General features: G+C 37.0%; 1 protein-coding gene across 4 annotated transcripts in view; it reads right to left on the bottom strand.

Moving 5' to 3' along the window:
- Nucleotides 1–3846: 3846 nt before the first annotated feature.
- The window catches only part of CD1C (CD1c molecule), a 33242-nt gene continuing 13628 nt past the window's right edge, over nt 3847–23460 (bottom strand). For 3 of the 4 annotated variants that reach the window (XM_070266242.1, XM_023640265.2, XM_005609941.4), the window contains 5 exons: nt 7252–7518; nt 6292–6570; nt 5805–6083; nt 5384–5474; nt 3847–5230 (listed from right to left, as the gene is read on the bottom strand). In XM_070266242.1, coding sequence (XP_070122343.1) covers nt 5140–5230; nt 5384–5474; nt 5805–6083; nt 6292–6570; nt 7252–7518 — 1007 coding nt within the window. In that variant the 3' untranslated portion in view covers nt 3847–5139. Of the gene's footprint in view, nt 5231–5383; nt 5475–5804; nt 6084–6291; nt 6571–7251; nt 7519–7830; nt 7880–23460 lie in introns of those variants that run through there. The other variant, NM_001252300.1, reaches the window with a different exon arrangement.

Below are 23460 nucleotides of genomic sequence, written 5' to 3' on the forward strand. Positions count from 1 at the left end.
CATCTGCTGCCAATCCTCCTCTTTGTACGGAGGAAGACTGCCCCTGATCTAACATCCATGGCTATCTTCCTCTACTTTATTTGTGGGACACCTGCCACAGCATGGCGTGACAAGCGATGTGTTGGTTCACACCCAGGGTCCAAACTGACGAACCCTTGGCTGTCTAAGCAGAAGGTGCGAACTTAACCTCTGTGCCACTGGGCTGGTCCCAAGCTGTTGTGTCTCTTTAAAGAGTACATACAGTGAGGTCCATATGATTCTTATAACTGAATAGCAGACTATACCTTCATTTCAAATTCTAGTGTCAAATTCTATTTTGTTGTTTTCTTGCATCTGCTATTGATAACAAAATTTCTGTCATTCTGTTACTTTGTAGGGAACTTTTTCTCTCCAAAGATTTTCCATCTTTTCTTCCATTCTTTTCTAATGGAACATCTTAGAGTTGTTTCATATTATACTGTTTCATATGGAATTTCATGTTATAGTGTGAATGTCTTATAATTGCTTACTCATTTTTTTATTGAGGTGAAACATAACATAAAATTTAAAGTGTACAATTCGGTGGCATTTAATACATTACAATGCTATGCAACCATCAGTTCTAACCAAAACACTTCTATCACCCTAAAAGAATACCCCATACCCATTGAGCAGTCACCCCCATTCCTCCTTCTCCTCAGGCTGCTGTTAACCAATAATCTTCTCTTTCTGTCTCTATGGATTTACTCACTCTGGATATTTCCTATAAATGGAATCATACAATAGGTCTACTTTTCTGATTCCTTTGACTTGGTATAATGTTTTTGAGGTGCATCATACATTATATCATATAACTTTCTTTCATTTCTCTTTACGGCTGTATAATATTCCATCATATGTAAATACCACATTTTGTTTATCCATTCATTCATTCATTGATGGACATTTGGGTTGTTTCCTATTCACTATTCATTATTCACTGTTCACAATTGTGAATAATGCTTCTATGAACCTCTGTGTATAAATATTTGTTTGTATATCTACTTTCAATTGTTATGAGGATATACCTAGAGGTGAAATTGCTGGGTCAAATGGTTAACTTTATGTTTAAATTTTGAGAAACTGTCAAACTGTTTTCCACAGGAGCTGTACTGTTTTGCATCACCACAAGCAATGTATGAGGGCTGGAATTTTAGATAGAGATAAATAGATAGATACTATATTAGAATTAAAACCTAATAAGTTTTTTGCATATGTATTTATTAACTAACTTAAAATAAAAATAAAGGAATGTGTATTTAAAGAGTAATGTCTTTAGTAATTTTTTTTTCCAAAAAATATAATGAGAATAGTGGCTTTACAGCTTTTTAATTTTTAAAAATATTTTTGCAATTCTTTTTAACATTTGGCTTAATAGAAGACAGCTATATTTTCACATCTGCTTCTGAATACAATCTGATGCAATATTACATGTCATATAGTCTATTGAAAATAACGTACACTAAAGTAATATCTTAGTGTTGTTATAAGAACAGTTTTGAACCCCTGGACCCTCTGAGCATGTGTCAGGAACTCCCAGGTACCCCTGAACACACCTTGAGAACAACTGGCCTAGATCTGGTATTTCTTTAGAGGATACATAAAGATATGATATCTTTTTTTTTTATTATTAATTAGACCATTTCTAAATAGATATATTCTTTTAAATTACTATCTCATTACTCTGAGATAACCAAAGACAGAATAAGTACTTGATTCTCTCCATTCATCAGTTTTAAAGAGAATGATTTGTTCCCTAGATGACCAATGAGGGGTTTTTTTCCCCATAATTGCATACCCATGAATTTCAACATATTTGAAATACTTGAATCTATCCTAGCCATTGTTTTCACCAAGGCTAATTTTTTTCCATCTGTTACATGGGATTCTTTTCAAGTCTCTAGCTTCTGAATGCTTTCAACATGTCTTCATTACAGAGCTCTCCATTACTTTCTGGTGTGGCAAAGATGTTGCAGTCTTATAGAAACTTCCTGTCCCAAACTAGAAATTAGCCATTTCTCTGAGGCCTTCTGGTTCCATTTAGTGGGAAAATATTATGTGAAAACCATAGTCTGAGTTCTAAGTTAGTCTTGGTTTCTGGGCTTTTTAAGTGGTTGAAATGATTTTTTTTAAAGGATAAATATTGTGATGAGTTCATATTTATACTTTCAATTCAAGTTTAAAACTACAGAGTTCAACTCATCTATCTCATATCAACTTCTCTTCTCCCACACAGAAAATCCTGGTTCCCAATTAATCAAGACAGTTATGTTTTAACCTAATCCCACTGTACACTACACCGTATACTATTCACCCATCCCACTATAGACTATATCCCACTAGACTGCACACACATGACAGTCTTAGCATAACTAGACAAACACTGTTATCACCAATATCGCTATTGAAAACAATTTAAGATATGTTTTCTTACCCTAAGGTATATCCCCTGAGGATAAACAAATTGTTATGCTTTAAAGTCGATTGAAATAGTCCCTGACTTGTGGTGTGTCACCAACTTGGTAAGTGCTTATCCTCATTGTTGCATTTTGCTTTCAATTTTCAGGAAGTGAAACTCTTGTTTGTTTGTTTGATTGATAATGTCATAAAATGTCTACATAGAGTAGGACATCCGGAATGGCAGACTAAGGAGCTCAGCAAATATTTTCTCCAAATTTAATACAGGATAAAATTTTCAAAATAAACCATTTCAGAATTCTGGAAAATGACCAAATGCATACAACAGATTGAAAAGTGCTAGAAGAACTATCTGCACCTTAGCAAAAACACTGAGGGCAATTTAACTTGGGGTTGCTCTCCCCCTTCTTCTGGCTTGGTGATGCCATAGGCTGAGGACTAGCAATCTTGCTGTCACCAGAAGGGTATGCTAGATTTGGAACTCCATAGAGAGGCCACATGCCCAGGGAGGTTGTAGAAAACAATAGCAATTGGTGGCAAAAATAAAAGGCCAATTTTTATGAGGTTGCAATGCCAATTGAGGCAAAGAAGAGACCAGGCAAAACTTAACAAAGACTTCTAGGAAATGAGACAGTCATAAAGGACTTTGATAAGCTCCCACTTATTCTCAGAGGTTTGGAAAGCTGCACATATACTAAGGAGAGACCAAAGAGGGCCACAGTTATCTTTTTACCTCTGTTGAAACATGAAGCTTTGCACAAAGAAAAAGTAGAAGCCAGGGAATATTTGTAAACTGAAAGGTAAACCTGTGCTCCAAACCTCACAGATCCTCTCAGGAAAAGCTGGAAGCCTTACTGGTTTAAGGTGTAAAGGCACAACTTCTGACTAATCACTGGTTACCACTAAGTTATGCTGATTTAGATGTGACTCCTAGGAAGCCAGGAAAGAGAAAGAAAGAAGGGGGAAGGGAGGAAAAGAGAAAGAGAGATACAGAAGGAGAGAGGGAAGCAGAAGGAAAGAGGAAGAGGGGGAAACAGGGAGAGAGGGAAGGAAGAAGGAAAAAAGGAAAGAAAGGAGTCTTATACTAAAAAAAGTGAGCAGAGACATCAATGGCTGCAAACTACAGGGCAGCCAGAATCTACAGAATTAGTCCAGGTGGATAACCAAACAAAAAAATAAAAGAAAAACACAAAAGCAAAACAAACAAAACATCAATGATGGCTTTATTTGAAGAACCTCTAACTGGAAACAAACCAAATGTCCACCAAAAAGTAGATGGACAAAAAAATATATATATACATATATATAGTAGATTCATAGATGAAATTCTATTGAACAATAGACTACTAGTACACTAATAAGTAACGTGGAAGACATAACTACACGATAGGTGAAAACAAACACACCAGATACAAAGAGTACATGCACTTTATTCCATTTTAATAAAATCATGGAAAAGACAACTCTAAGCTTACCTAGCATAAAGTATATCAGTAAGTACAAAGATGCAGTGGGTTTAACTACAAATGGGTATAAGGGTATTGGGATAATAGAAATGTTCTATTTCTTGATTGTGGTCCTTCTTACATGGGTGTATACATTTGTCAAAGTGGATAGAACTGTACACTTAAAAAAATGTGTTTTACTGTATGTAAATTATACATCCATAAAGTTGATTCAAAATTTTTAAAAAGAAACAAAAAATGTAACCAGTGAATAATACATAAATAAATTGAAGTGGTAAACATAGAAATTTAAGCAGGTGGGTACAATCTGGGTTGTTTTCTCCCCCACTAGTTTATAAGTTGTATGTACCTGTCTCGTATTCAGTGTTTAACACGTATCACTACAATTAGCAAGTGGAACCTAAAGGAATCAAAATCTAGTGAAGGGTATTGGATAGCACCACTCCTTGGGAGAATCTTCTATATATATCGCCTATCTTGATCCCACCCTAATCCTGAGCTCTCTTGCTCCTTTTTCTTGACCATTCATTGACACATCTGCCCCACTACCCTTAACACAGCCTGCATACACTTTCTCTCTTTGTATTTAGAATAAGTTGGAAAGAGTTGCCTTTCTGTATTTAGAAAATAAGTATGGCAACTGGCAAAGCTGCATTTTTCTTTAAGAGTTTAGGGAGAAAATGAGGGAGCTAAAGGACTGTGGACTTTCCTGACTAAGTAAAAAACATTGAAGCAAAAGGGAAACATCAATGTTTCAAATGCTACAACAATATCAGGAATTAGTATAATGATAAAAGACTATCAACATGATAGTTAATCCAACTTGGATATGGTTTGTTTGTTTTGGTTTGATTTATCACTGAGCACATATTACACACTCAGGAAAGGCACCTTTGTCATGATCATTGTCACAAAGGAGCTTATGTATTGGAAGGGGAAGAAAGAACTAAGTAACTGCAATGCAGGGTAAGAAATGATTTGTATATGTAGCAGAGTACATTTGAAGTGCTATCTGGGCTCAGATAAGGGAGAAACTGCTTCCCACTTACGGATCAGGGAAAATTTTTAGAGGATGTGACATCAGAAATATGCTTTGAAGGTTGAGTACTATTGGGCAAATGGACATTACGGGGAAGGCATTCCATACTGACTTCCAGAATTTAAGTTAGTTTATATTAATGTGGTTATAAATCAGACAGAGAAACAAAAATTTAAAGGAAGAGTAGAAAGGATGACTTTATTCTGTTGTCCTATGTTCCTGGGCTGTACAGTTCTCATTGCAGTGGGGGAAGCATGGTGAGGAATCTCGTTGGATGTTTTGGTATGAGCTGTGGAAGAAGAGAAATAGGGAGAAACTCTGCATAAATTAGAGGTAGAGATTGACAATAAGTGGGGATGGTCAAGAGATAAAAGCTAAGGGAGGTAAAAATGGAATGTGAAATAATAAATTAGGAAGAGAGGAGGAAATACAAAGACCTTACCAGCACTTCTTCAACCATAATGCAAGGACCACTAGAAGTATTAGGGGCACTATCACAGCCAAGGGGATCAAGTTCATGGAAAGCTGATGTCCTGTGAATATTGGAGAGACACATGCATGGCACTTTAAACCCACTGCCAGTGCTGCTTCATCCATTAATTTCCCTGCCTTAACATGTGTGTTAGGTATGAGTCCCATCAATCATCCTATTCCCTTCTCTGCTCAGGGAAGGGGTTCTCTTCTCCCCCCAGATCTCTTACATCTGAATGTCTCTCATGTTCCAAACCTATTCCTGGAATCAGCTGTATTCATTCCTTCTCAATATCTCTCTCATTTAGATCTGGCATCACGAAAGTTTCCTCTGCCCTACCCTCTAAGCTCAACAATCACCTTCTCATACTTACAGATTTAATCTTACTTACCCCAGTAGAGAATGATGTCTTGGTCTCCTAGACTGCTGTGCCTCACATGGCAAGACAGGCCAGCTGCCTCCTGAGCATCTACATTCAGGATCACCCGAAGATACCATGTCCCATCAACATTGGGCATCACGTCACCTTGCTGACTGCCCGGATGCTCCTGTTCACCCCGCATCCACATCACCCAAATAGGCTTTGGGTAGAATCCGGAGACATGACAAACCAGCAACAGCTGGCTAGACCCATGGAAGGGGCTACTAGACAGCCAGGCCTCTGGCCTCACTGCAGAGGACATGAAAGTTATTCAGACGAGGACTGTAACACAGCTTAGGGACACATAATCCAAATTACTATGCATGTATTATCCTCCTCTAGAAATGTTTTGCCCACAACCCCTCTCCCTCTTGAACTTTTCCTTGTCCTAGCTTTGAAGGGGATGTTTAGAAGGGTCGAGACTTGGAAAAATCTTAGAGGAAGGGGCTGGACTAACCTTGCCTCTGGAGATCCATCTTCCCTGCATCGAGCAGACCCAAGACAAATCGGGGGCAGACGTTTCTGATGAGCTTAAACACTGTTTCCTTGATGACTTCATACTGATTGATTACATCACAGACCCTCTGGGCCCTACTCTCACCCTCTGGAGATGGTACCCATGACATGTTTTGAAAACTCAGGAAATCTGTTCCTTGATAAGCGACCTGGAGGAAGCTTTTTGTGGTCTTTCCAGAATGCAGCTCACAACCGGCTGTCACCTGTAATTCAAAGGGATCTGGGAAAAGGGAGGAAGGAGAAAGAGAGATTCAGCAAAAAATGAGAGGAATGATATAAGACCCTAGGGCCTTTTAGAAAAGTGAGCAAGAAGGTTTTATATGGGTGTGAGAATGAGTCAAAGATGCGTTTGTTCAGGAACAAGGAAGATAAGAAGTGTTGGGATGGGGAAGGGAGCATGAGGGATAAATGCCAAGAATTAAGAGTTTAATTTGGAGAAGTTGGGGAGAAAGGATAGGTGAGGCACATGATATAGGTTAAAGGAAGTGAGGGAGGAACCCATGCAAGGGAGGTGGGAGTGCAGCATTCCAGGGTGCATGAAATGGGTCATAATAGTTGTTGGACTACGGGCATAAACCTTTGAAGAAATTGAATGGAGGAAGCAATCATATTTTAAGGTAGTCAAGCACAGAGTGGGACAATTGCATGAATCTGGGTTTTAAGCCATAGAAGAGAGACCACTGAGGAAAGATAAAAGAGCACAAGAAAAAAAGTGTCCAGAAGAAGCAAGAGTCTAGGAAATCTTGAGAAGTCAATGTCTGGAAAAACCCCCCAAATGTTTATGAAAGAAGATTTTTATGGTGTTACGGGAATATTAAACAGTCCAGAAAGGTGTGAGAATATTTCCCAGAAATAGAAGAAGTTTCTTAAGGATTCCCTTAATTGAATAGATTGAACTTACATTCAAACTGCAATTGACAGCCACAGTCTTGAATCCTCTGAGTTAATCCACTGAAGTAGACACGGAACAGCAGCTCCAGCTCTACCAACTCCTTACTGCTGAAGTTACCCTTGGACCAGGTGTGCAGGAAAATTATTGTGCCTGATTCACTGTCCCAGCCATGAGTCTGCAACTCATCCAGCCAACCCGAGCCCTGATTTTGTGCCCAGGAGTGGTTGGCAAAGGATGAGATCTGGATGACACGGAACAAGATGTCTTCTTGGACCACTATGAGGGGTAGAAAGTGAGGTAGTTTAAGGAAAAAAAAAAAGCAGGCAGGAAGGAGAGAAGATAGAAAATGAACCAGTTACCGAACAGATAGATATGCTATGTCTACCTTAAGGATGTTTTCCTAACACTGGGCCCCATGCTCTACCATCATCCTTAAAAAGAGTAAACTAGACATGGAGACAGGAATGCTCAGATTGTAAGCATTCTGGTATCCTTAAAGTCCAACTCCATCATGGGAAAGTCCACTACTCTCCACCCAGATCTGTTCAACTGGGCAGCTGACAGATGTTCTTATCATCTGCATTGTCATCTCCTGAAAGAACAGATAGCAATGCAAGTTGCAGAAACAGCAAGTCATTTGTAGATGTTCTTTTCTTTCTCTCTGTTCTCAGCAAACCTACCCCTCGGTATCTGTATTCTGACTTCCTTCTTCCACCAACAGACAATCCTCACACCAACCACTTACTGTAACAAAGAGAATCTGCTGCTTCCCTCAACCTTGGGCCTCCTACCTGATTCTTTCACTTCTCCTCCAGCTTTGACTTAACATTATTCTTTCCTATCTGGATTCCAGCTGCTTTCCTTATACTAGCTTTCATCCTGTCTCCTTCCTCTCCTCAACTGCCATGGACAAAGTTGTGCGTGACATTGAAAAGTCACTTCACCTCCCTAGGACTTGCAGCTCATCTCTAAAATAAAAAAAAGAAACTACATTGTTTCCCTGGGTTCTGCCTGTTTTAACAGATCATAATTCTTTCAGTTTCTTCACTCAACTCTGCCTCCATGTTCCATCATGTCTCTTCTTCGGGACATTCCATTGTACTCTTCCCCTCTTTAATATCCTAAAAGCATTCTCTTTTCCATTTCCCCTCTTATTTCTCCACCTTTCTCATTTTTTGATTCTCACTGGCCCACTTATAAATTGGAGAATTTGCTTTCTCAAATCTCTTATGGTTTTCCCACGCAACGGTATAAACTATAGCCAGCATTCCATTATCCTTAGAAATAAAGTTGCAGCCATCCCAGAGTGCATAGGATCCTGAAAAAATATAAAGAATAATCCCTCCTATTGAGTTTAATTCATATATTCACTCACCAAAAAGTCACTCAACACATGCTTGGTACCAAGTATCTTAGTAGGTGTGGGAACATACAGAGATTGACAATGTATTCATTCCTATCGAAGAGCTTTAAACTAGAAGAAGTATATTTAAACGAAGAATTAAAATGCATTGTGATAATTACCATTTCAGTTTCTAGAATCCCAGATACAATCGTGTACAGAACAATATCCTCTAGAGAGGTATTTTGATCGCTTAACCCCGGGGCATCCATAATTTGAAGTCTTGGAAGAGCAGCATGGTTTTCAACCTGAGGGCTAAACTTCTCAGCAGTGTAAAACAGTGTTGGATTATAATTGTCAGAAAATGCAGCTTTTCAAGAGGGTGCATACAATGGAAGACATTAAAAATCTGTGTTGAAGTTAAATTTTGTGATGCAATAAAAAATATTTGTCAAAAAGGGTACCATTTGTTCATATTTGAATTTATTTAAGTAGTCCATTTGAGAAGTAGTTGGTGATTTGTCAATGGTCCTGACTGGTTAATGTGTGTGAATATGTGAATGCAAAGACTTTTTAAGACTCAGGTCATATGTTTATTACTATAATATCACTTTAATGACCTTGATTAATTCTCTGAATGCAGGGGAAGGGTCCCTTAAAATCCCATTTGTAGCATTATTCCGCTTTCAGATTTATCAACATTAATAATGAGGCTGGAAGTTACACTCAGTGAGCTCTTTCGATTATAGTCACAGATATTTTGCAATTTCTATGAGGTACAAACTCCTCTATGAACAATAAACAGTTTAAGCCCCATCCAAATCACTCATAAGAACCAAATCTCATCTTTGCCCAAATCTTCTTGTCAATGGCAAACTCTTAGTTTGTGGTTTTAGGAAACGATCAGCAGATATAATGCTTTATGTTTATTACATTTTTCCCCATGGGCTTAGAGGAAAAACCCAATCTTCCTATTCCCCTGTCATTGGGTTAGGGTCATGTGACCGAGTTCTGGGCAGCAAAGTGTGCTGATCATCTTGCCCTACAGTGCCAGCTTGGAGGACACCTGTTAAAGACAACAGAGCTGCAAGACAGAGAAGGGCTGACTGATCTACACAGAGTTTGCCTGCATGAGAAGTAAACTCCCTTGTGTGTAGCCTCTAAGATTCTCAAGTTTATTTATAACTGCAGCACAACCTAATGATACTGGTTAATTTTATAGAAACTGTTAATTGGGATCCTTTCCCTCCTCCTGAATTCAGAATCAAATGAGATAAAGATATAGAACATAAGATAGATGAATCAACCTGTCAACTTTACTTCTGATAAAGCTGCTAAAAAATTTCCCTTAAGTGTGTAATCCAAGTAATCTTGCTAATATTGAACTTTAAATGACGTGGCCTTACTCACTGTTACAAACTCATTCTTTGTGTCCTCTGCAAATTCAAATGTTGAAGCCCTAACTCCCAGCATGGTTGTAGTTGGAGGTAGTGCCTCTAAGAAAGTAATTAAGGTTAAATGAGATCCTAAGAGTGGGGCCTCATAAGAAGAGAGACGGGAGAGTGAGCCCTCTCCTCTCTCTCTTGCTCACTCTCTCTCTCCCCACATTCAGAGGAAAGGTCAGGTGAGGGCATATCAAGAAGGCAGCCATCTGTAAGCCGTGAAGAGAGCCTTCACAAGACACCAAATTGTTTTGGATTTCTAGTCTCAAGAACTGTTAGAAAATAAACTGTGGTTTAAGCCACCCAGCCTGTGGTATCTTGTTACGTCAGCCTGAGCAGACGAATTCTCTCACTTAGTCAAGGCAAAGCTGGAAAACCCCTAAGCTTCCCCATCTGAGGGTCTCTTCCTATGCGAGACAGGGCACGGAGGAGGACATGAGAATTGACAGTTCTGAGGGGAACTTGGCTTCAGAGGTAAAGAGGGGGAAGAAGGTGTTGACATATTACATACACAGTCTCTCTCCTAGACTCACCAATGAGATAATTCACTCTATTTTCATGGGAAAGAATAAGGAGTGAGGAAAGAAACAAAAAATATTTAGGGAAAATTCTCCTTTGAGGGAATGAGAAGAGCAGATAGCCCCATCCCATGACATGGCGATACCCATTCAATCGTCCAAACAGAAACCCAGAAACCTGCATTCTTTGGAAACTTACTTCTCCTTGACTCCCCACAGTCACCACATCACTATATCATTTCTCTCCATAATTCGTAAAATCTGCCTCTTCCTCTCTAACTCCACTGACGTTTAGTTCTACTTTCATCATGTGTGACCCAGATTACAACCACAATAACTGAGCTGTACGTCACAATCCAAACCCTCTCCAGATCTCTTCAGCACTCTGCTCCAGAGTTGCTCCGTAAAATGTAAACCTGACTGTGTCAAGCTCATGATTAAAATATTTCAATTACTTTCATGAAAAATAAACCAAACTCCTAAGGATGTTAGTTCAACAGACAAAGACTCATCCAGCTCAAGCTCCAACAAAAAGGGTGGGGGAGGTAGAGGGGAGTGGGTTCCATGAGAAGGGAAACTGACAGACTATTTGGACTGGTGAATACTTATGAACATAGATCCAAGAATCTGAAATTTATATAAAAGGCAATGAAGAGAGAAAGAGGTGGTTATACAGGCTGTCTAGATACACACAATCAGATGTGTGGGATATTCTATGCTTAGACTCCAGCCTGAGTAGAGAGTCCTGGATATCTTGGGGGAGCCCAGTGCTTTTTCTCTCTCACCAGCCTTCCACAGGCTCCCTCTGTTCACCTCATTTGTGCTCAGGCCAAGGGCATCCTCATGTTCATCTTTTCCTGAGTTCTTAACTGGCTCTCACCCAAGTTCATCTCAGTGGATGATTTTTGTTCCCCTAGAAAGAGAGCTCTCCTCAGAACTCTGGTGTCATGTCCCTACCCCACACAATTTCACATTCCATCAACCTCCTCTCTGCCAGTGGAAACCTTACCCCGGTCACTTCCCTATTTGAGAAGCCACACTCCTTCCCACAACCACGTGTCTTTTGCTAGACCTTTTATTTCCCACTCAGCACTTCTTCCAGTTATTCTGTCCCCTTTGTGGCTTCCAGCAGCAGTCCTTGACTCTATTCTGTGTCCTCCTCCCTCTCATATGTACAACAGTGGAAAGGGTCCCATCCTCAGGGTAAGAATACACTCTTAGAGGGACCACTTACTAGAATGCATTGATTAACACTCCAGATCTCAGTTTCCTTCACTGTGAAATGACTGGATTGAAACAACTTGATATTCTCTAACTCTGCTTCAACTTTAACCTTCTTTGGTGTAGTCTGTGTTCACATTGATTTATATTTACATAGTTTTTTCTTTCTCTGATCATCTATATTGTGTGTTCATTCACAGTATGTCAATATTTTCATGCACAGATAATCCTATAGCATTCATAGTTATATAATTTAATCATTTCATTTTTGAATACTTTTCTTTTGTATGCAAGTATTATTAAGGAGTTTTCACTATTAACATATGATAACTCTGCTCATCTTTTACTCATTCTCATTCATCAGATGATTTTTTCATCTCTAAAAAACTTTCAACATAAATTAAATAATAATAATGATAATAATACATATGAGGTTTTCAAAAAAGCAACCAGAACCTAGTTGTTTTATTCACCAGTTGAAAAATTTTGTGTACAATAAATGTTTCAAAACCTTCTATCTTTTCTTCAACTTTTTACTGAAGTATAATCAGCATTCAAAAAGTACACAATAGATAATTATAAAGATCATTGAATTATCACAAAGAGAACACCCCTGTGTTCTGCAATTCTGGTCAAAAAGTAGGATATCACCAGCACCTCAGTAGACTCCTTATGCCACTCCCCAAATTACTCCATCTCTCATCCCTAAACATAACCTCTATCCTGACTTCCAACATCATAATTAGTTTTTCTACACCTTTGTAATACTTTGCTTTCTCCCTAAAGAATACAGTTTTTTCTTGCATGATGACAAATTATTTTGGTTTTTCTTTGTCTAAAAAACAGTATTTATCTTCAGTTTTGATTATATATTCATTAAATATAGAATTCTAGATCTTTAGTTATATTGCCTTAGCCTGCTGAAAACATTACATTAATTTCTGTATTTAAGAACTTAAGAAGCCAGATGATAATCAAATTATCACTCAACTCTAGGAAATTAGTCTGTAGTCTCTGGCTATTTTTAAGACATTCTCATTGTCTCTGGTTTTCAGTAGTTTTACTATGATGTACATGGAATGACTTACTTTTTGTTCACTTTGCCCTGGCTCATTAGAATATTTGAACCCCACTTTCTCTTTTGGTGAGTCATTATTTCATCTCAATCATTACCTACTCCATTCTCTCTTTTGTCATTTTGTGATGCCAGCTACACATATGTTTGACCTTTTCATAGTATTCCCTCAATTGCATACTTCGTCTTTTTTGTACTTTCCAAACTTTTGCCCATCCAAAATTCAATCTGGATTCATTCTTCTAATCTATCTTCCAGTTCACAAATTCGTTCTTCAGTGGGGTCTTATCCACTATTACAACTATCCATTCATTGTTGGTTTATTTTGCTACTATCATTTATTATTCCATATTAGAATTTTGTTTTGTTCTTTCTTTAGAGCTGCCACTTCTCTGCAAAAATTCTCAATCTTGTTTTTATCTCCTCTAACATGTTAAGCCTATGTATCTTAAAGTCTATGCCTGATAACTCCATTGTCCAGGACCCTGGTAAGTCTGTGTCTGTTCTCTGTTGTCCTTTATTTTAAATTTTTATTCATTTTACCCTGTCACTCTATATTTCTGTGTGGTGTTTTGCTTTGTTTTGTTTTCATCTTTGAGTGTTGATCATTTAGATTTAAAAAATATAGAAATAATTTGAGGCTTAGGATAATGTTATCTTCCTCCAGAATCATTTAGGGGCACTGGCAATACAAAATCACCTTATTAATTTCAGAGATTAAGAAAATTTGGATCTTAGTTACAGTCTCTGCAAAGATCACTCTCCTGCTCCACACTTACCCCTAGGATGCAGCGCTTTAAAGTTACAATTCAAAATTCAGGCCACAGTGATATCTTTGAAGATTTATGACTCCGCTGAAAGCTTTGCTTAGCTTCTCAGTCTCTTTAGCTGCCTCTCTGTGGAGTCAGCAGATGCCCCTAGGGGAAAAGCAGCCCAAATACAAAGCTCACCTCTGTGAGTTTCTGTCTTCTACCAGATAATGACCCAGGAATTCATCTCTGCCTTGGGGCAGATTTTATTTGATATTTGTCCTACTGTTTCTGGTTGTTCTTGACAGGAGAGTTGGTCCAAATTAGGTAGTCTACCCTTTCCAGAAGCAGAAGACCTCTTGTTTCTTTATTAATTGTTTATTTATAAAACTTACCATCCCTTCATGTGTAAAGCTACATTTTTTTTTTTTTTTGTCAGAAATCTAGGCAATAACAAAGCTAGCATAGACAAATTGAGACTATACAGTAGGAAGTGACTCCTGAGCCTGGCTACAAGTCTCATGAATTCAGGGTTAGCTTCTTCACAGGTCTCCTTTTTGACCATGAAGCCAATTCAAAATGGCATGGGAGAGGAAGCACATTTGGGGCATCTCATCTAGGCTGCACACCTAGACTGAAAGCCAAGGCAAAAGTTATATTTTTCTGTCTAATGTTTTAAACTAATCAATATCTAAGCACTCTCTGATTCCTTTAACAAAATCTTTGCCTTAGCCATTCTGGCTGGGGCAGGCTGGTTGAAGATCAGTGCTTATAGAATCTCATGCACATTGTCTAAGTTTACTTTGGACTATGGTGTGTGTTTTCAATACTGACTTTGTTGGTGAGGCTTATGCATTTATTTAAGGTCCAGCAAGTAAATCCCTACTTCCACAGCAACATACTCTTGCACGAGCAGATGCTGTGGTCAACCACCAATATACTCCCTTCAGGACAAATATGCTCCTTCATTCAGCTTAGGGAGGTATTAGCTACTGACTACTCACAAATATGTCCCTATCTAGGAATTGCCTTCAGTGAAAGAGTTTCTTTGTCCAAAGGCATGTCCCTTCCCTGCGGAAAGCTCACATCAAATGTTGGAATAAAAAGGTACAGCTCCATTAGTTGGAGGAAGTCTCTGAAGGGCCATCCTAGCTGTAAGACTCTCTGTAAGTTTGATTAAATCCTCTGTTGCAACTGCATCACAGTTCAACCTCTCACCCTGCTTAGTCCTGCTTCCTTTTCTCTTTTACAGGTGTGGTTCCTGAGAGCACTTCCTAATAAATGTTTTACTTGCTGAGGTCCATCTGAGTCTGTTTCATCAGAAACAGACCCAAAACACTCCTCTATATAAAAACAGCCACTTGACATGACAAAGCCATCCTAAGAAGCAACAATGTGCCACAGCAAAAACCTCAAAAGGACACTAGATGCCAAGACCTACAACTATCTGTCCAGGCCACAAAGTTAAAGAGGCTGCTGAACAGCATCTCAAAGCCAGTTATCTTGAACCCTATAGGCCACTGAATACCAACAAGATAAAAACTCGTGTGGTCATGCCCTAATTTCTAAAGCCAAAGACCATTTTATTTGGCTCCAACAAAAGATTCTCACAAATTACTTTATCCTCCATTTCCACAATATTTTTTCTCCACAGTTCTCTTCTAACAAAGGCCCCAGCAGTGCCTTTGTAAATTGTCTGCTTAACTGAATTTATTCTCCTAAACTACATCCATTAATTTTTCATGTTATCAAAATTAATGAAAATATATGCTAAAAACTATTCCAACTTTGATTATAACTTCCTTGGTTATTGTCTTAAGTTACAGCTCTTCCCTAGATTAAATACAGGTGAAGTTACATATTCTACTTTGGATTTATCTCAGTAAAATGAGCTCGTAAAGAGCTACATATAAACATTTCATGAATGAAAGTTGTCAACTTTTAATTGATTTTCAGCCAACATCCTGGATTCGTTAGCATCAAGTTTGGCTGCAAATGATAGAAAATTCAGATGAACAATATCTTTAAAAAGATGTGGTTATATTTCTGTTTTGAGAAAATGCTAAAAGTAGGCAATTCAGGGTTGTTCTGGCTTTACACTGGTCACATACATGGTTCTTAGTTTCCTCTTTTGTTTGGGGGTTTTTTGGATTTTTTGTTTTGCTTTGTTTCTTTTGTTTTGGTTTTTCCATGCTTGATCCTCATTCCAAAGGTCATCCCATACTCTGAGATGGCTGCCAGATGTCCTTCCATCAAATCCACCTTTTAGCTGGCAGATAGGAGAAAGGAGGAAGCTTTCCACTGCTTCAGATTCACTTCCCAGAAACTGTACACTTCATCAGTCAACTGCAGTCACATAACCACAACAAACTAAAAGGGTGGCTAAGAGATGCAGCTTTTATTCTGCCCAACTAACAATTGGGGTGTTAATTTATTCTAGAGGAATTGGGAAATAGATTCTGGGAGACAACTAGGGGTAAAACACTCTTTGGAAGTTCACTATCCATTTAGGTTTGTCGGTGTATAGTTCGTAACCAGTTTCACTTAAATAGGTAACCTGGAAATAAAATTGTTCAAAGCTTAAAGACCATAGGTGCTTTTCTCAGGACACTTTACATGCAAATTAAGGCTCACAATTGTTTTAAATATTTTCTTGTCTAACGTCATGTTCTCTCTGAGGCAGAATTGATTGTGCATTGGGGATGGAAAGACTTGTAGTTGGGCCAGCAAGTGCCTATATCTAAGAACAGAACCAGAATTATATTTCAAGAAGAATGTTGTTACTCTCTATGGGTGTTATCAGCCTCCCAAGAGCAAACCTGAGATTCAAGCGGCAGTTCTTGAGTACATCTCCAAAAGCCACTCGAAATTTCCAATTGCCTGTTCCACCCATAGCTCAATTGATTATTAAAGTTCCTGCTCTGTATTTAACAAATAATATAAAATTGTTGTACATAAGGCATACGTTACGGTACATAATCTAAAAGTCACTGCTCATCAAAAATAATTATATTAGTGCAACATAAACAATATGTATAAGAGACTTACAGTCTACTCATTCCTATAGATAATGCAAAGCCTATGCCTGAGTTTGTCTGAACATCAGAGAGCTGCCCACCTGGACCAGATCATGTAGTGTTGTGCAGAATTATTTTCCCCATGTTTTATTTTAGGCTGAGATAATCATCTTACTTTAAGTGACTCAAAACAAACAGGCCTGTGAACCTGGCAAAATTTACCAAATGAACTTTCTTAAGAACATTGTTCACTGAACCAAATAGTTTCTTCTTTATAAGAACTGATGGGACAAATTTCTCTGTGGCCTCAAGATCAGGAATAGATATACTTTTCCTGAACCGCTTATTTGTCTTTATCTTCTAGACACTGTGAATATGTAACTAATCCTGTCTTAATCATCTTATATTCCTCTAATAATTTGCAACCCACATACAGCCAGTGTATAGGGTATCATGACACTTTTTAAAATTTACTCCACTCTTGGCTTCATCATTTTTTACCAGCCGTATATTCCCTTGGATTCTATTCTATATTATAATTACTATATTTTTAATATTATGCGCTTGTTTTTGTAGGTAATTTTCAATTATTTTTAGACCTAAAAAGTTGTGAATTTCAGCATGGATTTGTAAGCTGCTTGATGATTCCGGGGACTTCTAATATTTTAGTAATAAATGGAATGCTGAAACTTTGCTTTAAGCTCTACTATCACCGAGTGATATCCTTTATCCTAATATGTAGCTTTTGATGATTACAAAAAGCTTGACATTTTCAAGCAGAGGTTTTTGGTGTTGCAGATATTTTGATTCTGTGCCCAGAAATATAAGTATTTTATACAATATTGTATATTTTCATGTTTTTTCCCTGAGAAGATACCTCCTTTGGTACACCCCATTATCCCAATTCGGTCTCTATTCCGTAGAGCTTCATCAAACATTTTCCAATTTTGGCCTCGTTGTGTTTTGTTTTGCCTTTGTAATGTTATGTGCAGATTGTTGAGCGAATCATTCTCCTCCATTTAAAAGTTCATGGATATCATTTGGTCTGAGCAGAGCTCATCTATAAACTGTTTGGTTTATTTATTTATCCCCATTTGCTTCTCTTCACCACATTCTAATATATTAATGTGTTACCCTTCTGTTTCTGAGTGTTTTATAAAATATGGTGTTGTTTGATGTGTACAATTTTAATTTCCACAAAAAGTGCTGTACTATATGCTTCATTTATTAATGTATTTAATTCAGCACTTTTTTAAGAAATAGATTCTGGGAGACAACTAGGGGTAAAACACTCTTTGGAAGTTCACTATCCATTTAGGTTTGTCGGTGTATAGTTCGTAACCAGTTTCACTTAAATAGGTAACCTGGAAATAAAATTGTTCAAAGCTTAAAGACCATAGGTGCTTTTCTCAGGACACTTTACATGCAAATTAAGGCTCACAATTGTTTTAAATATTTTCTTGTCTAACGTCATGTTCTCTCTGAGGCAGAATTGATTGTGCATTGGGGATGGAAAGACTTGTAGTTGGGCCAGCAAGTGCCTATATCTAAGAACAGAACCAGAATTATATTTCAAGAAGAATGTTGTTACTCTCTATGGGTGTTATCAGCCTCCCAAGAGCAAACCTGAGATTCAAGCGGCAGTTCTTGAGTACATCTCCAAAAGCCACTCGAAATTTCCAATTGCCTGTTCCACCCATAGCTCAATTGATTATTAAAGTTCCTGCTCTGTATTTAACAAATAATATAAAATTGTTGTACATAAGGCATACGTTACGGTACATAATCTAAAAGTCACTGCTCATCAAAAATAATTATATTAGTGCAACATAAACAATATGTATAAGAGACTTACAGTCTACTCATTCCTATAGATAATGCAAAGCCTATGCCTGAGTTTGTCTGAACATCAGAGAGCTGCCCACCTGGACCAGATCATGTAGTGTTGTGCAGAATTATTTTCCCCATGTTTTATTTTAGGCTGAGATAATCATCTTACTTTAAGTGACTCAAAACAAACAGGCCTGTGAACCTGGCAAAATTTACCAAATGAACTTTCTTAAGAACATTGTTCACTGAACCAAATAGTTTCTTCTTTATAAGAACTGATGGGACAAATTTCTCTGTGGCCTCAAGATCAGGAATAGATATACTTTTCCTGAACCGCTTATTTGTCTTTATCTTCTAGACACTGTGAATATGTAACTAATCCTGTCTTAATCATCTTATATTCCTCTAATAATTTGCAACCCACATACAGCCAGTGTATAGGGTATCATGACACTTTTTAAAATTTACTCCACTCTTGGCTTCATCATTTTTTACCAGCCGTATATTCCCTTGGATTCTATTCTATATTATAATTACTATATTTTTAATATTATGCGCTTGTTTTTGTAGGTAATTTTCAATTATTTTTAGACCTAAAAAGTTGTGAATTTCAGCATGGATTTGTAAGCTGCTTGATGATTCCGGGGACTTCTAATATTTTAGTAATAAATGGAATGCTGAAACTTTGCTTTAAGCTCTACTATCACCGAGTGATATCCTTTATCCTAATATGTAGCTTTTGATGATTACAAAAAGCTTGACATTTTCAAGCAGAGGTTTTTGGTGTTGCAGATATTTTGATTCTGTGCCCAGAAATATAAGTATTTTATACAATATTGTATATTTTCATGTTTTTTCCCTGAGAAGATACCTCCTTTGGTACACCCCATTATCCCAATTCGGTCTCTATTCCGTAGAGCTTCATCAAACATTTTCCAATTTTGGCCTCGTTGTGTTTTGTTTTGCCTTTGTAATGTTATGTGCAGATTGTTGAGCGAATCATTCTCCTCCATTTAAAAGTTCATGGATATCATTTGGTCTGAGCAGAGCTCATCTATAAACTGTTTGGTTTATTTATTTATCCCCATTTGCTTCTCTTCACCACATTCTAATATATTAATGTGTTACCCTTCTGTTTCTGAGTGTTTTATAAAATATGGTGTTGTTTGATGTGTACAATTTTAATTTCCACAAAAAGTGCTGTACTATATGCTTCATTTATTAATGTATTTAATTCAGCACTTTTTTAAGAAATAGATTCTGGGAGACAACTAGGGGTAAAACACTCTTTGGAAGTTCACTATCCATTTAGGTTTGTCGGTGTATAGTTCGTAACCAGTTTCACTTAAATAGGTAACCTGGAAATAAAATTGTTCAAAGCTTAAAGACCATAGGTGCTTTTCTCAGGACACTTTACATGCAAATTAAGGCTCACAATTGTTTTAAATATTTTCTTGTCTAACGTCATGTTCTCTCTGAGGCAGAATTGATTGTGCATTGGGGATGGAAAGACTTGTAGTTGGGCCAGCAAGTGCCTATATCTAAGAACAGAACCAGAATTATATTTCAAGAAGAATGTTGTTACTCTCTATGGGTGTTATCAGCCTCCCAAGAGCAAACCTGAGATTCAAGCGGCAGTTCTTGAGTACATCTCCAAAAGCCACTCGAAATTTCCAATTGCCTGTTCCACCCATAGCTCAATTGATTATTAAAGTTCCTGCTCTGTATTTAACAAATAATATAAAATTGTTGTACATAAGGCATACGTTACGGTACATAATCTAAAAGTCACTGCTCATCAAAAATAATTATATTAGTGCAACATAAACAATATGTATAAGAGACTTACAGTCTACTCATTCCTATAGATAATGCAAAGCCTATGCCTGAGTTTGTCTGAACATCAGAGAGCTGCCCACCTGGACCAGATCATGTAGTGTTGTGCAGAATTATTTTCCCCATGTTTTATTTTAGGCTGAGATAATCATCTTACTTTAAGTGACTCAAAACAAACAGGCCTGTGAACCTGGCAAAATTTACCAAATGAACTTTCTTAAGAACATTGTTCACTGAACCAAATAGTTTCTTCTTTATAAGAACTGATGGGACAAATTTCTCTGTGGCCTCAAGATCAGGAATAGATATACTTTTCCTGAACCGCTTATTTGTCTTTATCTTCTAGACACTGTGAATATGTAACTAATCCTGTCTTAATCATCTTATATTCCTCTAATAATTTGCAACCCACATACAGCCAGTGTATAGGGTATCATGACACTTTTTAAAATTTACTCCACTCTTGGCTTCATCATTTTTTACCAGCCGTATATTCCCTTGGATTCTATTCTATATTATAATTACTATATTTTTAATATTATGCGCTTGTTTTTGTAGGTAATTTTCAATTATTTTTAGACCTAAAAAGTTGTGAATTTCAGCATGGATTTGTAAGCTGCTTGATGATTCCGGGGACTTCTAATATTTTAGTAATAAATGGAATGCTGAAACTTTGCTTTAAGCTCTACTATCACCGAGTGATATCCTTTATCCTAATATGTAGCTTTTGATGATTACAAAAAGCTTGACATTTTCAAGCAGAGGTTTTTGGTGTTGCAGATATTTTGATTCTGTGCCCAGAAATATAAGTATTTTATACAATATTGTATATTTTCATGTTTTTTCCCTGAGAAGATACCTCCTTTGGTACACCCCATTATCCCAATTCGGTCTCTATTCCGTAGAGCTTCATCAAACATTTTCCAATTTTGGCCTCGTTGTGTTTTGTTTTGCCTTTGTAATGTTATGTGCAGATTGTTGAGCGAATCATTCTCCTCCATTTAAAAGTTCATGGATATCATTTGGTCTGAGCAGAGCTCATCTATAAACTGTTTGGTTTATTTATTTATCCCCATTTGCTTCTCTTCACCACATTCTAATATATTAATGTGTTACCCTTCTGTTTCTGAGTGTTTTATAAAATATGGTGTTGTTTGATGTGTACAATTTTAATTTCCACAAAAAGTGCTGTACTATATGCTTCATTTATTAATGTATTTAATTCAGCACTTTTTTAAGACCCTCCATTACTCTGTGTCTAGTCTGCTGCTTCTACCTGCTGCGTAGAATCCCATAGTGTGTATCTACCACGTTTTACTTATTCCACGTATTCCCATAGGGATGAACATCTAGCATGCTTCCAAGACCTCAGCGCTTTAAAAATGCTGTGATAAACATGTTTATATATGATCCCTCTGGAGGCGGGTAAATATTTTCTATTGTGAATATTCAGAAGTGAGACTGCAGGGTCAAAATGTACATATTAGACAAGATACTGCTGCAAACTCTCCAGAATTACTTCACCGCCAACAATGCATGAGGATGGCCACCACTCCCACATCCCTGCAAACACTGGGCTTCTGCAACTTTCTGATTTTGCCAAGTTGGCGAGGTAAAATGCGATCCTGTCTTAATTTGCATTTCTCTGCTTACTAACGAGTTTGAGTAGAATTTAATTTCAACAAAAGATATTATATGTATGCTTCATTAATTAATGTATTCATTCAGCACTCTTTTGAACACTTTCCGTTATTACTCTGTGTATATATGTATAAAATATATATAATTTTAATTTTTAGAATTCCAAATACTTCTGTCAATTTTTCACCCTTTAATTTTGTTCCGTGTATATTTTATTGAAGAGAAAGTCATAATTTTATAAAGTAAATTCAACAATTTTTACTTTTAATTTAATTCAATTTAATTATTATTTTTTTGAAAAAAGCCCCGTCAATTGTATACAGTTTGTGGTTCAGAAGAAACAACATGCAAAACAGTAGAACAGTCTGTGCTGCCACCCCCCACCCCCACCTGGACATGCCCACTCCTATCCGCCAGGGGATGGAGAACCCAGGACCCCCGCCCAGCAGGAACTGACTTAGTTAGAGGCCCTTAGGAAGAGCCAAGTCCTTGGAGGCCAAGGTCTGGAGCAACAGGCACCAGCACCCTCAGGGGCCCTTGTTTAACTGAAACTGTGTATGGTGGGTGGGGGGAATGACTGGCCATGGCCCATTTTTCCCCAAGGCTCTATAGTTTGCAAATCCGGAATTTAGTTTAAGAAATAATTCCCCACTAATACCTCATAAAGATATTCTCTATATCAGACGCTACTAACTTTGTAGTATTATCTTTTGCGTTTAGGACTTTATTCTATTGTGAACAAACCTTTGCTTAACTCCTTCAAAATGATTTAGATATTTGTAATCATTTATTCTTCTATATAATATAAAAAATAGGTTTATTAAGTACCTCCAAAATCCAGTTGGAATGTTAGTCAGAAATTTACTAATGTTATACAATAATTTTAAAAGAATTATAATTTTTTATAATAATTTCTTCCATAAAATTCCAATTATCAGAAATACTCTTATGATCTTTAATAGGTTTTAGAATTTCTCTGTAGAGTTCTTATATATTCTTTCTTTAGCTAAATTTTAGTTATGTTATAGACTCGTGCAGTATCTTATTTTCTTTTGTTTCTTGCTTATATAAAAAAGGGTTGTTGATTTTTTAAAAGTTTGTGTCTAGATTTTCATGATAGCATTAATGGTTCACTTTTTTATTCTCTTAGTCTTCTAGATAGAAGTCACATCATCTGAAAAAAAAACTTATTCCCTTGAAATACTTCCAGTTTTATTTATATGTTAAATTTATAACATGTTATAAGCTTTCTTGTTATTCCCAATATTTTGCTATTTTTTTATTTTCTTGTATGCAAGCATATGATCTGCAAATAATGATTTTTTTATTTATTTGTATTTTCATATCTCTTTATTTTTCTAGTCTTACTGGATTATCTAGGACTTTTAGTATTCTACTGAAAAGTAATGACTATAGTAGGCAGACATCTTGTTCTTGATTTTCACTGGATGCTTTAAAGCTTCAAAATTAGATATATCACATGTAGGTTGTTTGTAGCTACATTTGACCACATGGTGGAAATTTCCTTCTATTCTGAGTTGTAATCT

This window comes from Equus caballus, chromosome 5 (assembly GCF_041296265.1).
Source record: "Equus caballus isolate H_3958 breed thoroughbred chromosome 5, TB-T2T, whole genome shotgun sequence".
Taxonomy (NCBI): Eukaryota; Metazoa; Chordata; class Mammalia; order Perissodactyla; family Equidae; genus Equus; species Equus caballus.